This window comes from Mustelus asterias, unplaced genomic scaffold (assembly GCF_964213995.1).
Source record: "Mustelus asterias unplaced genomic scaffold, sMusAst1.hap1.1 HAP1_SCAFFOLD_1626, whole genome shotgun sequence".
Lineage (NCBI taxonomy): Eukaryota > Metazoa > Chordata > Chondrichthyes > Carcharhiniformes > Triakidae > Mustelus > Mustelus asterias.
Window position 1 is genome coordinate 58,588 of NW_027591571.1, and position 18,913 is coordinate 77,500.

The window sequence follows — 18,913 nt, forward strand, 5'->3', positions numbered from 1 at the left end:
CTCCGTATCCCTCGGTTAGACCACACTGGGAGCACTGTGCACAGTTCCAGCCTCTGTATCCCTCGGTGAGACAACACTGGGAGCACTGTGCACAGTTCCAGCCTCTGTATCCCTCGGTGAGACAACACTGGGAGCACCGTGCACAGTTCCAGTCTCCGTATCCCTCGGTTAGACCACACTGGGAGCACTGTGCACAGTTCCAGTCTCCGTATCCCTCGGTTCGACCACACTGGGAGCACCGTGCACAGTTCCAGCCTCCGTATCCCTCGGTTAGACCACACTGGGAGCACCGTGCACAGTTCCAGTCTCCGTATCCCTCGGTTAGACCACACTGGGAGCACTGTGCACAGTTCCAGTCTCCGTATCCCTCGGTTAGACCACACTGGGAGCACTGTGCACAGTTCCAGTCTCCGTATCCCTCGGTTAGACCACACTGGAGCACCGTGCACCGTTCCGGTCTCCGTGTCCCTCGGTTAGACCACACTGGGAGCACTGTGTACAGTTCCTGTCTCCATATCCCTCGGTTAGACCCACACTGGGAGCACCGTGCACAGTTCCAGTCTCCGTATCCCTCGGTTCGACCCACACTGGGAGCACCGTGCACAGTTCCAGTCTCCGTATCCCTCGGCTAGACCACACTGGGAGCACCGTGCACAGTTCCAGTCTCCGTATCCCTCGGTTAGACTACACTGGGAGCACTGTGCACAGTTCCAGTCTCCGTATCCCTCGGTTAGACCACACTGGGAGCACCGTGCATAGTTCCGGTTTCCCTATCCCTCGGTTAGATCACACTGGGAGCACCGTGCACAGTTCCGGTCTCTGTATCTCTCGGTTAGACCACACTGGGAGCACCGTGCACAGTTCCAGTCTCCGTATCCCTCGGTTAGACCACACTGGGAGAACCGTGCACAGAGGTTGTCTCCGTATCCCTCGGTTAGACCACACTGGGAGCACCGTGCACACTTCCAGTCTCCATATCCCTCGGTTAGACCACACTGGGAGCACTGTGCACAGTTCCAGTCTCCATATCCCTCGGTTAGACCACACTGGGAGCACCATGCACCGTTCCAGTCTCCATATCCCTCGGTTAGACCACACTGGGGGCACCGTGCACAGTTCCGGTTTCCATATCCCTCAGTTAGACCACACTGGGAGCACTGTGCACAGTTCCAGTCTCCGTATCCCTCGGTTAGACCACACTGGGAGCACCGTGCACAATTCCGGTCTCCGTATCCCTCGGTTAGACCACACTGGGAGCACCGTGCACAGTTCCAGTCTCCGTATCCCTCAGTTAGACCACACTGGGAGCACCGTGCACAGTTCCAGTCTCCGTATCCCTCAGTTAGACCACACTGGGAGCACCGTGCACAGTTCCGGTCTCCGTATCCCTCGGTTAGACCCACACTGGGAGCACCGTGCACAGTTCCAGTCTCCGTATCCCTCAGTTAGACCACACTGGGAGCACCGTGCACAGTTCCAGTCTCCGTATCCCTCAGTTAGACCACACTGGGAGCACTGTGCACAGTTCCGGTCTCCGTATCCCTCGGTTAGACCAAACTCGGTGCACTGTGCACAGTTCCGGTCTCCGTATCCCTCGGTTAGACCCACACTGGGAGCACTGTGCACAGTTCCAGTCTCCGTATCCCTCAGTTAGACCACACTGGGAGCACTGTGCACAGTTCCGGTCTCCGTATCCCTCGGTTAGACCAAACTCGGTGCACTGTGCACAGTTCCGGTCTCCGTATCCCTCGGTTAGACCACACTGGGAGCACCGTGCACAGTTCCGGTCTCCGTATCCCTCGGTTCGACCCACACTGGGAGCACCGTGCACAGTTCCAGTCTCCGTATCCCTCAGTTAGACCACACTGGGAGCACCGTGCACAGTTCCGGTCTCCGTATCCCTCGGTTAGACCACACTGGGAGCACCGTGCACAGTTCCAGTCTCCGTATCCCTCGGTTAGACCACACTGGGAGCACTGTGCACAATTCCAGTCTCCGTATCCCTCGGTTAGACCACACTGGGAGCACCGTGCACAGTTCCCCTCCTGAGTGAGTGAGTTTCAGAGTTTGAATGAGTGGCGAATGTGGATCTCCCTTGGACACCTCCCCCTGCCTCGGGCTGATGGAGGGTAACTCACGTCTGCAGTTGGGGGCTGCACGGGCCCAGATCCCATTCTCCAGGCAGTTGTTGTACTCTGCACCGTTCAGTCGATATCTGTGAGGGGTGGAGTGAGATAAGGGGAGGTGTCAGTGTGAGGATTGGAGGAAAGCTGGGTGGAGTGTGTCAAAGAACAAAGAACAGTACAGCACAGGAAACAGGCCCTTCGGCCCTCCAAGCCTGTGCCGCTCCTTGGTCCAACTAGACCAATCGTTTGTATCCCTCCATTCCCAGGCTGCTCATGTGACTATCCAGGTAAGTCTTAAACGATGTCAGCGTGCCTGCCTCCACCACCCTACTTGGCAGCGCATTCCAGGCCCCCACCACCCTCTGTGTAAAAAACATCCCTCTAATATCTGAGTTATACTTCGCCCCTCTCAGCTTGAGCCCGTGACCCCTCGTGATCGTCACCTCCGACCTGGGAAAAAGCTTCCCACTGTTCACCCTTTCTATACCCTTCATAATCTTGTATACCTCTATTAGATCTCCCCTCATTCTCCGTCTTTCCAGGGAGAACAACTCCAGTTTACCCAATCTCTCCTCATAGCTAAGACCCTCCATACCAGGCAACATCCTGGTAAACCTTCTCTGCACTCTCTCTAACGCCTCCACGTCCTTCTGGTAGTGCGGCGACCAGAACTGGACGCAGTATTCCAAATGTGGCCTAACCAGCGTTCTATACAGCTGCAACATCAGACTCCAGCTTTTATACTCTATACCCCGTCCTATAAAGGCAAGCATACCATATGCCTTCTTCACCACCTTCTCCACCTGTGTTGCCACCTTCAAGGATTTGTGGACTTGCACACCCAGGTCCCTCTGTTTCTATACTCCTGATGACTCTGCCATTTATTGTATAACTCCTCCCTACATTATTTCTTCCAAAATGCATCACTTCGCATTTATCCGGATGTCTCCAGCGCTGTCTCTGCCACTTACCCTGGATGACAGCTATACCGCACGGTGTGCCGTGGACCGGGCTCCAGCACCTGGTAGAAGCCCTCAGACATCATCGGAGGCTCACCGCAGGGAAGCGCGCCTCCCCCAGCCACTGCACCATGGGAAAGACATGGTGACATCAGTTAAAGCCAAGTCCGAATCCCTCGTTGCTCCGTCCAAAACCTGCCCCTCCCCCCTCCAAACACTGCCCCTCCCTCCCTCCAAACCCTGCCCGTCCCTCCCTCCCCCCTCCAAACCCTGCCCCTCCCTCCCTCCCTCCAAACCCTGCCCGTCCCTCCCTCCCCCCTCCAAACCCTGCCCCTCCCTCCCTCCCTCCCAACCCTGCCCCTCCCTCCCTCCAAACCCTGCCCCTCCCTCCCTCCAAACCCTGCCCCTCCCTCCCTCCAAACACTGCCCCTCCCTCCCTCCAACCCTGCCCCTCCCTCCCTCCAAACACTGCCCCTCCCTCCCTCCAAACCCTGCCCCTCCCTCCCTCCCCCCTCCAAACCCTGCCCCTCCCTCCCTCCCTCCAAACCCTGCCCCTCCCTCCCTCCCTCCAAACCCTGCCCCTCCCTCCCTCCAAACCCTGCCCCTCCCTTCCTCCAAACACTGCCCCTCCCTCCCTCCAAACACTGCCCCTCCCTCCCTCCAAACTCTGACCCTCCCTCCCTCCCTCCAAACCCTGCCTCTCCCTCCCTCCAAACACTGCCCCTCCCTCCCTCCAAACTCTGACCCTCCCTCCCTCCCTCCAAACCCTGCCCCTCCCTCCCTCCCTCCAAACCCTGCCCCTCCCTCCCTCCAAACCCTGCCCCTCCCTCCCTCCCTCCAAACCCTGCCCTCCCTCCCTCCAAACCCTACCCCTCCCTCCCTCCAAACCCTACCCCTCCCTCCCTCCAAACCCTGTCCCTCCCTCCCTCCAATCCCTGCCCCTCCCTCCCTCCAATCCCTGCCCCTCCCTCCCTCCCTCCCTCCAAACCCTGCCCCTCCCTCCCTCCAAACCGTGCCCCTCCCTCCCTCCAAACCCTGCCCCTCCCTCCCTCCAAACCCTGCCCCTCCCTCCCTCCAAACCCTGCCCCTCCCTCCCTCCCTCCAAACCCTGCCCCTCCCTCCCTCCAAACCCTGCCCCTCCCTCCCTCCAAACCCTGCCCCTCCCTCCCTCCAAACCCTACCCCTCCCTCCCTCCAAACCCTACCCCTCCCTCCCTCCAAAACCTACCCCTCCCTCCCTCCAAACCCTGTCCCTCCCTCCCTCCAATCCCTGTCCCTCCCTCCCTCCAAACCCTGTCCCTCCCTCCCTCCAATCCCTGTCCCTCCCTCCCTCCAAACCCTGTCCCTCCCTCCCTCCAAACCCTGTCCCTCCCTCCCTCCAATCCCTGCCCCTCCCTCCCTCCCTCCAATCCCTGCCCCTCCCTCCCTCCCTCCCTCCCTCCAATCCCTGCCCCTCCCTCCCTCCCTCCCTCCCTCCAAACCCTGTCCCTCCCTCCCTCCAAACCCTGCCCCTCCCTCCCTCCAAACCCTGCCCCTCCCTCCCTCCAAACCCTACCCCTCCCTCCCTCCAAACCCTGCCCCTCCCTCCCTCCAAACCCTGCCCCTCCCCCCTCCAAACCCTGCCCCTCCCTCCCTCCAAACCCTGCCCCTCCCTCCCTCCAAACCCTGCCCCTCCCTCCCTCCAAACCCTGCCCCTCCCTCCCTCCAAACCCTGCCCCTCCCTCCCTCCAAGCCCTGCCCCTCCCTCCCTCCAAACCCTGCCCCTCGCTCCCTCCAAACCCTGCCCCTCCCTCCCTCCAAACCCTGCCCCTCCCTCCCTCCAAACCCTGCCCCTCCCTCCCTCCAAACCCTGCCCCTCCCTCCCTCCAAACCCTGCCCCTCCCTCCCTCCATACTCTGCCCCTCCCTCCCTCCCTCCCTCCAAACCCTGCCCCTCCCTCCAAACCCTGCCCCTCCCTCCCTCCAAACCCTACCCCTCCCTCCCTCCTAACCCTGCCCCTCCCTTCCTCCAAACCCTGCCCCTCCCTCCCTCCAAACCCTACCCCTCCCTCCCTCCAAACCCTACCCCTCCCTCCCTCCAAACCCTGCCCCACCCTCCCTCCAAACCCTGCCCCTCCCTCCCTCCAAACCCTACCCCTCCCTCCCTCCAAACCCTGCCCCTCCCTCCCACCCTCCAAACCCTGCCCCTCCCTCCCTCCCTCCAAACCCTGCCCCTCCCTTCAAACCCTGCCCCTCCCTCCCTCCAAACCCTGCCCCTCCCTCCCTCCAAACCCTACCCCTCCCTCCCTCCAAACCCTGCCCCTCCCTCCCTCCCTCCAAACCCTGCCCCTCCCTTCAAACCCTGCCCCTCCCTCCCTCCAATCCCTGCCCCTCCCTCCCTCCAATCCCTGCCCCTCCCTCCCTCCCTCCCTCCAAACCCTACCCCTCCCTCCCTCCAAACCCTGCCCCTCCCTCCAAACCCTACCCCTCCCTCCCTCCAAACCCTGCCCCTCCCTCCCTCCAAACCCTGTCCCTCCCTCCCTCCAAACCCTACCCCTCCCTCCCTCCAAACCCTGCCCCTCCCTCCCTCCAAACCCCACCCCTCCCTCCCTCCAAACCCTGCCCCTCCCTCCCTCCAAACCCTGCCCCTCCCTCCCTCCAAACCCTCCCCCTCCCTCCCTCCAAACCCTACCCCTCCCTCCCTCCAAACCCTGCCCCTCCCTCCCTCCAGACCCTGCCCCTCCCTCCCTCCAGACCCTGCCCCTCCCTCCCTCCCTCAGTCTCCGATTCCTCTCGTTGTTGAATCTTGCCGTGCCTACTCACCCTTGCAGGCTGGCACGGAGCCACTCCAGTTGCGGTCTGCTTGGCACCGGTGTTCGGACACAGTCAGTCCTCCTGGCATCCTGAACCCAGGCAGGCAGGTCACCTCCAGCCACTGACCAAATGTGGGCTGTGAGCCTGAGGTAAGTCTGACCCTGGCGTTGTCCACACTCACAGGCCAGGGGCAGGGGCGGTCTGCGTGACAGAGGGTGGGAAGCGGAGAGAGAGAGACAGAGAGACTGTTAGTCAGCTTTCTCCGCAGACTCTCCCACACCGATCCCGTCCACTCCACGCCCTCACTCTCTCCCGGCCCACCGCGTCTGACGTTGAAGTGTTAAAATCTGGTAATATTATGCAAGGGAAAACTGCAAACACAAGAGTAACATTCTGCCATCTGGCCTATCAAAGCCACCTCCACTCTACTGTTGCAATCATAGAGTCATAGAGGTTTACAGCATGGAAACAGGCCCTTCGGCCCAACTTGTCCATGCCGCCCTTACTTTTAATCCTCTAAGCTAATCCCAATTGCCCGCATTTGGCCCATATCCCTCTATACCCATTGTACCCATGTAACTGTCTAAAACTGGAGTCTAAAACTAGAGGGCATAGGTTTAAGGTGAGAGGGGAGAGATACAAAAGTGTCCAGAGGGGCAATTTTTTCACACAGAGGGTGGTGAGTGTCTGGAACGAGCTGCCAGAGGCAGTAGTAGAGGCGGGTACAATTTTATCTTTTAAAAAGCGGCCAGTAAGTTTGACGTCAGTGGTGGGCAAGTTATTGGAAGGTGTGATAAGGGATAGGATCTACAAGTATTTGGATAGACAGGGACTTATTAGGGAGAGTCAACATGGCTTTGTGCGTGGTAGGTCATGTTTGACCAATCTATTAGAGTTTTTCGAGGAGGTTACCAGGAAAGTGGATGAAGGGAAGGCGGTGGATGTTGTCTACCTGGATTTCAGCAAGGCCTTTGACAAGGTCCCTCATGGGAGGTTAGTTAGGAAGGTTCAGTCGCTGGGTATACATGGGGAGGTAGTAAATTGGATAAGACACTGGCTCAATGGAAGAAGCCAGAGAGTGGTTGTGGAGGATTGCTTCTCTGAGTGGAGGCCTGTGGCTAGTGGTGTGCCGCAGGGATCGGTGTTGGGTCCATTGTTGTTTGTCATCTATATCAATGATCTGGATGATAATGTGGTAAATTGGATCAGCAAGTTTGCTGATGATACAAAGATTGGAGGTGTAGTGGACAGTGAGGAAGGTTTTCAAAGCTTGCAGAGGGATTTGGACCAACTAGAAAAATGGGCTGAAAAATGGCAAATGGAATTTAACGCAGACAAGTGTGAGATATTGCACTTTGGAAGGACAAACCAAAGTAGAACGTACAGGGTAAATGGTAGGACTCTGAAGAGTGCAGTTGAACAGAGGGATCTGGGAATACAGGTACAGAATTCCCTAAAAGTGACGTCACAGGTGGATAGGGTCGTAAAGAGTGCCTTTGGTACATTGGCCTTTATAAATCGGAGTATCGAGTATAAAAGTTGGAGTGTTATGGTAAGGTTATATAAGGCATTGGTGAGGCCGAATTTGGAGTATTGTGTACAGTTTTGGTCACCGAGTTACAGGAAGGATGTAAATAAGGTTGAAAGAGTGCAGAGAAGGTTCACAAGGATGTTGCCGGGACTTGGGAAGCTGAGTTACAGACAGAGATTGAATAGGTTGGGACTTTATTCCCTGGAGCGGAGAAGATTGAGGGGAGATTTGATAGAGGTGTATAAGATTTTGATGGGTATAGATAGAGTGAATGCAAGCAGGCTTTTTCCGCTGAGGCCAGGGGAGAAAAAAACCAGAGGGCATGGGTTAAGGGTGAAAGGAGAAAAGTTTAAAGGGAATATTAGGGGGGGCTTCTTCACGCAGAGAGTGGTGGGAGTGTGGAATGAGCTGCCGGATAAAGTGGTAAATGCTTTTAACTTTTAACATTTAAGATAAACTTGGACGGGTTGATGGATGAGAGGGGTGTGGAGGGATATGGTCCAAGTGCAGGTCAGTGGGACTAGGCATAAAATGGTTCGGCACAGACAAGAAGGGCCAAAAGGCCTGTTTCTGAGCTGTAATTTTCTATGGTTCTATGGTTCTACATGGGTAAGATGGGTATAGAGGGATATGGGCCAAATGCGGGCAATTGGGATTAGCTTAGGGGTTAAAAAAAGGCGGCATGGACAAGTTGGGCCGAAGGGCCTGTTTCCATGCTGTAAACCTCTATGACTCTATAACATGCACACATGTAAACACACACAAACTTGTAAACACAGACATGTAAACACACGCACATGTAAACACACACACAAACACACACGTGTAAACACACATACATGTGTAAACACACATGCGTGTAAACACAAACACACACGTAAACACACGTGTAAACACATGCGTGTAAACACACACATGTAAACACACGTGTAAACACACACAAACACGTAAACACGTAAACACGCATGTGAAAACACGCGCATGTAAACACACACAAACACATAAACACGTGTGTGTTGACACACACGTGTAAACACACGTGTGTCAACACACATGTAAACACACGTGCGTAAACACACACGTGTGTAAACACGTGTGTAAACACGCGTGTAAACACACGTAAACACGTGTAAACACACAACACATGTAAATACACACGTGTAAACGCACATGTGAACACACACAAACACATAAAAACTTGCATCTCAACACACACGTGTGTCAACACACGCGTGTCAACACACACGCGTGTCAACACACGTGTCAACACACATGCGTAAACACACGTGTAAACACACATGTAAACACACACGTGTAAACGCACATGCGTTAACATGCATGTGAACACACACACAAGCGCACACATGTAAACACACGTAAACACGCATATAAACACACACAAACACACATGTAAGAACACGTGTGTAAACACACGCGCATGTAAACACACAAACACACTTAAACACACACCCAAGTGTAAACACACGTGTGTAAACACACACACGTAAACGCACACACGTAAACACACACGCATATGAACACACACACACGTGTAAACAAACGCACAGATAATATTCTTTACAGAATCTCACAATATTCCACAAAAATATTTAAAATAACCATCCAGCAACATATCTCGAAATGTTTCCGCTCCCCTCACCGCGTCAGCTACCTACATCCACCCGTCTGCCTCACACACACTCTGCTCCCTCAATCCCTGAGGCAGCCGCACATTGACTGAAAGACATACCTACGTAACTCCAACCCAAACCCCCCCCCTCCCCCCCGTCCTCCCCCCCCCCCCCCCTCCCTGAGCAGGGTCCGTGGCACTAAACTGAGAAGAGACTCACTCGGGGAAACGCAGCTCAGACCACAAGCACCGTCGCAGAGACACTGTCGCTTCAGACAGTCCCGATCGTCAACGCAGGACTTGGAGCATGACTGGCCCCTCCTGATGGCTGGTACCAAACTCCGAGGGGCACAGCGAACATCTCCCACTGGGTCACCTGTCAGATACAAGACCACGGGGTTAGATACAGAGTAAAGCTCCCTCTACACTGTCCCCATCAAACACTCCCAGGACAGGTACAGCACGGGGTTAGATACAGAGTAAAGCTCCCTCTACACTATCCCCCATCGAACACTCCCAGGACAGGTACAGCACGGGGTTAGATACAGAGTAAAGCTCCCTCTACACTATCCCCCATCAAACACTCCCAGGACAGGTACAGCACGGGGTTAGATACAGAGTAAAGCTCCCTCTACACTGTCCCCATCAAACACTCCCAGGACAGGTACAGCACGGGGTTAGATACAGAGTAAAGCTCACTCTACACTGTCCCCATCAAACACTCCCAGGACAGGTACAGCACGGGGTTAGATACAGAGTAAAGCTCCCTCTACACTGTCCCCATCAAACACTCCCAGGACAGTGACAGCACGGGGTTAGATACAGAGTAAAGATCCCTCTACACTGTCCCCCATCAAACACTCCCAGGACAGGTACAGCACGGGGTTAGATACAGAGTAAAGCTCCCTCTACACTGTCCCCAATGAAACACTCCCAGGACAGGGACAGCACGGGGTTAGATACAGAGTAAAGCTCCCTCTACACTGACCCATCAAACACTCCCAGGACAGGGACAGCATGGGGTTAGATACAGAGTAAAGCTCCCTCTACACTGTCCCCATCAAACACTCCCAGGACAGGTACAGCACGGGTTAGATACAGAGTAAAGCTCCCTCTACACTGTCCCCATCAAACACTCCCAGGACAGGTACAGCACGGGGTTAGATACAGAGTAAAGCTCCCTCTGCACTGTCCCCCATCAAACACTCCCAGGACAGGTACAGCACGGAGTTAGATACAGAGTAAAGCTCCCTCTACACTGTCCCCCATCAAACACTCCCAGGACAGGTACAGCACGGGGTTAGATACAGAGTAAAGCTCCCTCTACACTGTCCCCATCAAACACTCCCAGGACAGGTACAGCACGGGGTTAGATACAGAGTAAAGCTCACTCTACACTGTCCCCATCAAACACTCCCAGGACAGGTACAGCACGGGGTTAGATACAGAGTAAAGCTCCCTCTACACTGTCCCCATCAAACACTCCCAGGACAGTGACAGCACGGGGTTAGATACAGAGTAAAGATCCCTCTACACTGTCCCCCATCAAACACTCCCAGGACAGGTACAGCACGGGGTTAGATACAGAGTAAAGCTCCCTCTACACTGTCCCCAATGAAACACTCCCAGGACAGGGACAGCACGGGGTTAGATACAGAGTAAAGCTCCCTCTACACTGACCCATCAAACACTCCCAGGACAGGGACAGCATGGGGTTAGATACAGAGTAAAGCTCCCTCTACACTGTCCCCATCAAACACTCCCAGGACAGGTACAGCACGGGTTAGATACAGAGTAAAGCTCCCTCTACACTGTCCCCATCAAACACTCCCAGGACAGGTACAGCACGGGGTTAGATACAGAGTAAAGCTCCCTCTGCACTGTCCCCCATCAAACACTCCCAGGACAGGTACAGCACGGAGTTAGATACAGAGTAAAGCTCCCTCTACACTGTCCCCCATCAAACACTCCCAGGACTGGTACAGCACGGGGTTAGATACAGAGTAAAGCTCCCTCTGCACTGTCCCCATCAAACACTCCCAGGACAGGTACAGCACGGGGTTAGATACAGAGTAAAGCTCCCTCTACACTGTCCCCATCAAACACTCCCAGGACAGGTACAGCACGGGGTTAGATACAGAGTAAAGCTCCCTCGACACTGTCTCCCATCAAACACTCCCAGGACAGGGACAGCACGGGGTTACATACAGAGTAAAGCTCCCTCTACACTGTCCCCATCAAACACTCCCAGGACAGGTCCAGCACGGGGTTAGATACAGAGTAAAGCTCCCTCGACACTGTCCCCATCAAACACTCCCAGGACAAGTACAGCACGGGGTTAGATACAGAGTAAAGCTCCCTCTACACTGTCCCCATCAAACAATCCCAGGACAGGTACAGCACGGGGTTAGATACAGAGTAAAGCTCCCTCTACACTGTCCCCATCAAACACTCCCAGGACAGGGACAGCACGGGGTTAGATACAGAGTAAAGCTCCCTCTGCACTGTCCCCATCAAACACTCCCAGGACAGGTACAGCACGGGGTTAGATACAGAGTAAAGCTCCCTCTACACTGTCCCCATCAAACACTCCCAGGACAGGTACAGCACGGGGTTAGATACAGAGTAAAGCTCCCTCTACACTGTCCCCATCAAACACTCCCAGGACAGGTACAGCACGGGGTTGGATACAGAGTAAAGCTCCCTCTACACTGTCCCCATCAAACACTCCCAGGACAGCGAGAGGGGGCCATATTGAAAAGGGGTTTATATTGAGAGGGGGATTATATTGAGAAGAGGGTCAGGTTAAGAAGGGGGGTACAGTGAGGGGGGGTTATATTGAGAGGGGGTTATATTGAGAGGGGGTTTTATTGAGAGAGGGTTACATTGATAGGGGTTACATTGAGAGGGGGTTACATTGAGAGGGGGGTATATTGGGAGGGAGTTATATTCAGGGGGTTATATTCAGGGGGTTATATTCAGGGGGTTATATTCAGGGGGGTTATATTCAGGGGGGTTATATTCAGGGGGGTTATATTCAGAGGGGTTATATTCAGGGGGGTTATATTCAGGGGGGTTATATTCAGGGGGGTTATTTTCAGGGGGTTATATTCAGGGGGGTTATATTCAGGGGGGTTATATTCAGGGGGGTTATATTCAGGGGGGTTATATTCAGAGGGGGTTATATTCAGGGGGGTTATATTCAGAGGGGTTATATTCAGAGGGGGTTATATTCAGGGGGGTTATATTCAGGGGGTTATATTCACAGGGGGTTATATTCAGGGGGGTTATATTCAGGGGGGTTATATTCAGAGGGGTTATATTCAGAGGGGGTTATATTCAGGGGGGTTATATTCAGGGGGGTTATATTCAGGGGGTTATATTCACAGGGGGTTATATTCAGGGGGGTTATATTCAGGGGGGTTATATTCAGGGGGGTTATATTCAGGGGGGTTATATTCAGGGGGGTTATATTCAGGGGGGTTATATTCAGGGGGGTTATATTCAGGGGGGTTATATTCAGGGGGTTATATTCAGGGGGGTTATATTCAGGGGGTTATATTCAGGGGGGGTTATATTCAGGGGGGTTATATTCAGGGGGGTTATTTTCAGGGGGGTTATATTCAGGGGGGTTATATTCAGAGGGGGTTATATTCAGGGGGGTTATATTCAGGGGGGTTATATTCAGGGGGGTTATATTCAGGGGGGTTATATTCAGGGGGGTTATATTCAGGGGGGTTATATTCAGGGGGGTTATATTCAGAGGGGGTTATATTCAGGGGGGTTATATTCAGGGGGGTTATATTCAGGGGGGTTATATTCAGGGGGGTTATATTCAGGGGGGTTATATTCAGGGGGGTTATATTCAGAGGGGGTTATATTCAGGGGGGTTATATTCAGGGGGGTTATATTCAGGGGGGTTATATTCAGGGGGGTTATATTCAGAGGGGGTTATATTCAGAGGGGGTTATATTCAGGGGGGTTATATTCAGGGGGGTTATATTCAGAGGGGGTTATATTCAGGGGGGTTATATTCAGGGGGGTTATATTCAGAGGGTTTATATTCAGAGGGGTTATATTCAGAGGGGGTTATATTCAGGGGGGTTATATTCAGGGGGGTTATATTCAGGGGGGTTATATTCAGAGGGGGTTATATTCAGGGGGGTTATATTCAGGGGGGTTATATTCAGGGGGGTTATATTGAGGGGGGTTATATTCAGGGGGTTATATTCAGGGGGGTTATATTCAGGGTGGTTATATTCAGAGGGGTTATATTCAGGGGGGTTATATTCAGGGGGGTTATATTCAGAGGGGTTATATTCAGGGGGGTTATATTCAGGGGGGTTATATTCAGGGGGGTTATATTCAGGGGGGTTATATTCAGGGGGGGTTATATTCAGGGGGGTTATATTCAGGGGGGTTATATTCAGGGGGGTTATATTCAGGGGGGTTATATTCAGGGGGGTTATATTCAGGGGGGTTATATTCAGGGGGGTTATATTCAGGGGGGTTATATTCAGAGGGGTTATATTCAGAGGGGTTATATTCTGGGGGGTTATATTCGGGGGTTATATTCAGAGGGGTTATATTCAGGGGGGTTATATTCAGAGGGGTTATATTCTGGGGGGTTATATTCGGGGGTTATATTCAGAGGGGTTATATTCAGGGGGGTTATATTCAGAGGGGGTTATATTCAGGGGGGTTATATTCAGGGGGGTTATATTCAGGGGGGTTATATTCAGGGGGGTTATATTCAGAGGGGGTTCTATTCAGGGGGTTTATATTCAGGGGGGTTATATTCAGAGGGGGTTCTATTCAGGGGGTTTATATTCAGGGGGGTTATATTCAGAGGGGGTTATATTCAGGGGGGTTATATTCAGGGGGGTTATATTCAGGGGGGTTATATTCAGAGGGGGTTATATTCAGGGGGGTTATATTCAGAGGGGGTTATATTCAGGGGGGTTGTATTCAGGGGGGTTATATTCAGGGGGGTTATATTCAGGGGGGTTATATTCAGAGGGGGTTATATTCAGGGGGGTTATATTCAGGGGGGTTATATTCAGGGGGGTTATATTCAGGGGGGTTATATTCAGGGGGGTTATATTCAGGGGGGTTATATTCAGAGGGGGTTATATTCAGGGGGGTTATATTCGCCTCTTTCCAGTCTGGTGGAGCCATCGCAAAGTCTGGAAAACCTTTAAAAATTAACAGCAACACATCTAAGACTCCGTAACCTCCTTGTTTGAGACCCTCGGACAGTGTCCGTCTGAACCTGGAGACTTGTCAGCTCACAGCTCCAACAGTTTGCCCATTATCGCTTCCCTCCTGATTGTCGCAATGCCAAGTTCCGCTCTCTCTTCCACCTGTGACTGGAACGCTTTTGTATCTTCCATCGTGAAAACAGAAGCGAAATAGTTGTTCCTTTCATCCGCCATTGCCTTATTGGCTATTAACGCCCCATTCTCACCTTCTCGAGGACCATCACTCACTTTACATTGTCTTTTCCTGTGTAAATAACAGTAGAAACTCTTGCTGTCCATTTTTACATTTCTGGCAATCCTCTCATACTCTAATCTCTATCTCCTCTTTAATCTCTCTGAGACTCTCTGCTATTCTTCACCTTCAGACCAATCGGTCACTTGCCATCCATCTTTGCAAAGTTAGATATTTTTTCCTTAAGTTGAACGCTTTCCTGAACTTCTTCAGTTCCCCACTTAGGTCCTTGAGAGTTTTTCTTCACAGAAGGAATATCCTTCTTCTGAGTATTCTGAAATATTCCCTTGAGTATCTGCCACTGCCTCTCTGTTGCTCTATCCCCTGGCCTGGTATCCCAGTTCACTTCAGCTAGCTCAGATTTCGTGCTACAAAGTGGCCCTTATTTCAGTTTAACAGACAAGTCTCACAACCATTATTGAATTATTATTGAATACAGGAGTTGGGACGTCTTGTTGAAGTTGTACAAGACATTGGTAAGGCCACACTTGGAATACTGTGTACAATTCTGGTCACCCTATTATAGAAAGGATATTATTAAACTAGAAAGAGTGCAGAAAAGATTTACTAGGATCCTACCGGGACTTGATGGATTGAGTTATAAGGAGAGGCTGTATAGACTGGGACTTTTTTCTCTGGAGCGTAGGAGGCTGAGGGGTGACCTTATAGAGGTCTATAAAATAATGAGGGGCACAGATCAGCTCGATCGTCAATATCTTTTCCCCAAAGGTCGGGGAGTCTAAAACTAGAGGGCATAGGTTTAAGGTGAGAGGGGAGAGATACAAAAGTGTCCAGAGGGGGCAATTTTTTCACACAGAGGGTGGTGAGTGTCTGGAACGAGCTGCCAGAGGTAGTAGTAGAGGCGGGTACAATTTTGTCTTGTAAAAAACATTTAGACAGTTAGATGGGTACGATGGGTACTTACCTATGGGTACCATAGGTTGGGACTTTATTCCCTGGAGCGTAGAAGATTGAGGGGAGATTTGATAGAGGTGTATAAGATTTTGATGGGTATAGATAGAGTGAATGCAAGCAGGCTTTTTCCGCTGAGGCTAGGGGAGAAATAAACCAGAGGGCATGGGTTAAGGGTGAAAGGAGAAAAGTTTAAAGGGAATATTAGGGGGGGCTTCTTCACGCAGAGAGTGGTGGGAGTGTGGAATGAGCTGCCGGATAAAGTGGTAAATGCTTTTAACATTTAAGAAAAACTTAGACGGGTTCATGGACGAGAGGGGTGTGGAGGGATATGGTCCAAGTGCAGGTCAGTGGGACGAGGCAAAAAATGGTTCGGCACAGACAAGAAGGACCAAAAGGCCTGTTTTCTGAGCTGTAATTTTCTATGGTTCTATGGGTATAGAGGGATATGGGCCAAATGCGGGCAATTGGGATTAGCTTAGGGGTTTAAAAGAAAAGGCGGCATGGACAAGTTGGGCCTGTTTCCGTGTTGTAAACCTCTCTGACTCTATAACCACCTTCAAACTGAATGTAAAATTCACTCAAATGGTCAAATGACAGCAGCAACCTGGATACAACTTTGGCTGAGTAACGGTGCAGGGAGTAATGGTGAATGGATATTTTCCAGGTGAGAGGAAGGTTTGAACTGGTGTTCCCCAGGTGTCGGTATTGGGACCCTTTCCCTGATATATATTAATAATCTAGATCTTGGCGTGCCGGGGAGAATTATTAAAAATTCCTTCGTGGGACATGGGTGTTGCTGTCTGACCAGCATTTATTACCCATCCCGAGTGGCAAATAACATTCACACCCCACAAGTGCCAGGCAATGACTATCTCCAACAAGAGAGGATCTAACCATCGCCCCCTTGACATTCAATGGTGTTCCCATCGCTGAATCCCCCACTATCAACATCCTGCGGGTTCCCATTGACCAGACACTGAACCAGACCCAGCCGTATAAATACTGTGTCTCCCAGAGCAGGTCAGAGGCTGGGAATCCTGCGGAGAGTAACTCACCTCCTGACTCCCCCCAAAGCCTGTCCACCATCTACAAGGACACAAGTCAGGAGTGGGATGGAATACTCTCCACTCGCCTGGATGGGTGCGGCTCCCAACAACACTCGAGAAGCTCGGCACCATCCAGGACAAAGCAGCCCCCGCTCGATCGACACGCTAACCCCCACCTTCAACACTCACTCCCTCCACCACCGACGCACAGAGGCAGCCGTGTGTACCATCTACAAGATGCACTGCAGCGACTCACCAAGGCTCCTTCAACAGCACCTTCCAAACCCACCACCTCTACCACCTAGAAGGACAAGGGCAGCAGACACATGGGGAACACCCCCACCTGCAAGCTCCCCCTCCGAGCCCCACACACACCATCCTGACTTGGAAATATATCGGCCGTTCCTTCACTGTCGCTGGGGTCAAAATCCTGGAACTCCCTCCCTAACAGCACTGTGGGTGTACCTACACCACACGGACTGACTGATGTCCAATAACAATCCTGGAACTCCCTCCCAAGGGCAGCTAGGGATGGGGAATAAATACTGGCCAGTCAGCGACACCCACGTCCCACAAATAAAAAAAAAGGTTTCCCTTCAGAAGGTGGTGGTGAGCTGCCTTCTTGAGTCGCTGCAGTCCATGTGCTGTTGGCTGACCCACAGTGCTGTTAGGGAGGGAGTTCCAGGATTGTTATTGGACATCAGTCAGTCCGTGTGGTGTAGGTACACCCACAGTGCTGTTAGGGAGGGAGTCCCAGGATTGTTATTGGACATCAGTCAGTCCGTGTGGTGTAGGTACACCCACAGTGCTGTTAGGGAGGGAGTTCCAGGATTGTTATTGGACATCAGTCAGTCCGTGTGGTGTAGGTACACCCACAGTGCTGTTAGGGAGGGAGTCCCAGGATTGTTATTGGACATCAGTCAGTCCGTGTGGTGTAGGTACACCCACAGTGCTGTTAGGGAGGGAGTCCCAGGATTGTTATTGGACATCAGTCAGTCCGTGTGGTGTAGGTACACCCACAGTGCTGTTAGGGAGGGAGTTCCAGGATTGTTATTGGACATCAGTCAGTCCGTGTGGTGTAGGTACACCCACAGTGCTGTTAGGGAGGGAGTCCCAGGATTGTTATTGGACATCAGTCAGTCCGTGTGGTGTAGGTACACCCACAGTGCTGTTAGGGAGGGAGTTCCAGGATTGTTATTGGACATCAGTCAGTCCCGTGTGGTGTAGGTACACCCACAGTGCTGTTGGGATGGGAGTTCCAGGATTGTTATTGGACATCAGTCAGTCCGTGTGGTGTAGGTACACCCACAGTGCTGTTAGGATGGGAGTTCCAGGATTGTTATTGGACATCAGTCAGTCCCGTGTGGTGTAGGTACACCCACAGTGCTGTTAGGATGGCAGTTCCAGGATTGTTATTGGACATCAGTCAGTCCGTGTGGTGTAGGTACACCCACAGTGCTGTTAGGGAGAGAGTTCCAGCATTGTTATTGGACATCTGTCAGTCCGTGTGGTGTAGGTACACCCACAGTGCTGTTAGGGAGAGAGTTCCAGCATTGTTATTGGACATCAGTCAGTCCCGTGTGGTGTAGGTACACCCACAGTGCTGTTAGGATGGTAGTTCCAGGATTGTTATTGGGCATCAGTCAGTCCCGTGTGGTGTAGGTACACCCACAGTGCTGTTAGGATGGGAGTTCCAGGATTGTTATTGGACATCAGTCAGTCCGTGTGGTGTAGGTACACCCACAGTGCTGTTAGGATGGGAGTTCCAGGATTGTTATTGGACATCAGTCAGTCCCGTGTGGTGTAGGTACACCCACAGTGCTGTTAGGATGGGAGTTCCAGGATTGTTATTGGACATCAGTCAGTCCGTGTGGTGTAGGTACACCCACAGTGCTGTTAGGGAGAGAGTTCCAGCATTGTTATTGGACATCTGTCAGTCCGTGTGGTGTAGGTACACCCACAGTGCTGTTAGGGAGAGAGTTCCAGCATTGTTATTGGACATCAGTCAGTCCCGTGTGGTGTAGGTACACCCACAGTGCTGTTAGGGAGGGAGTTCCAGGATTGTTATTGGACATCAGTCAGTCCCGTGTGGTGTAGGTACACCCACAGTGCTGTTAGGGAGGGAGTTCCAGGATTGTTATTGGACATCAGTCAGTCCCGTGTGGTGTAGGTACACCCACAATGCCGTTAGGATGGGAGTTCCAGGATTGTTATTGGACATCAGTCAGTCCCGTGTGGTGTAGGTACACCCACAGTGCTGTTAGGATGGGAGTTCCAGGATTGTTATTGGACATCAGTCAGTCCCGTGTGGTGTAGGTACACCCACAGTGCTGTTAGGGAGGGAGTTCCAGGATTGTTATTGGACATCAGTCAGTCCGTGTGGTGTAGGTACACCCACAGTGCTGTTAGGGAGGGTGTTCCA

The 18,913-nt window shown here is 52.5% G+C and overlaps 1 protein-coding gene across 1 annotated transcript in view; it reads right to left on the minus strand.

Moving 5' to 3' along the window:
- The window catches only part of LOC144488516 (beta-2-glycoprotein 1-like), a 42,603-nt gene extending 28,026 nt beyond the window's left edge, over window positions 1–14,577 (minus strand). The window contains exons 1-5 of the mRNA XM_078206563.1: window positions 14,505–14,577; window positions 9,258–9,413; window positions 5,886–6,077; window positions 3,098–3,209; window positions 2,139–2,215 (exon numbers count right to left, since the gene is read on the minus strand). Coding sequence (XP_078062689.1) covers window positions 2,139–2,215; window positions 3,098–3,209; window positions 5,886–6,077; window positions 9,258–9,413; window positions 14,505–14,577 — 610 coding nt within the window. The remainder of the gene's footprint in view (window positions 1–2,138; window positions 2,216–3,097; window positions 3,210–5,885; window positions 6,078–9,257; window positions 9,414–14,504) is intronic.
- Window positions 14,578–18,913: the final 4,336 nt, after the last annotated feature.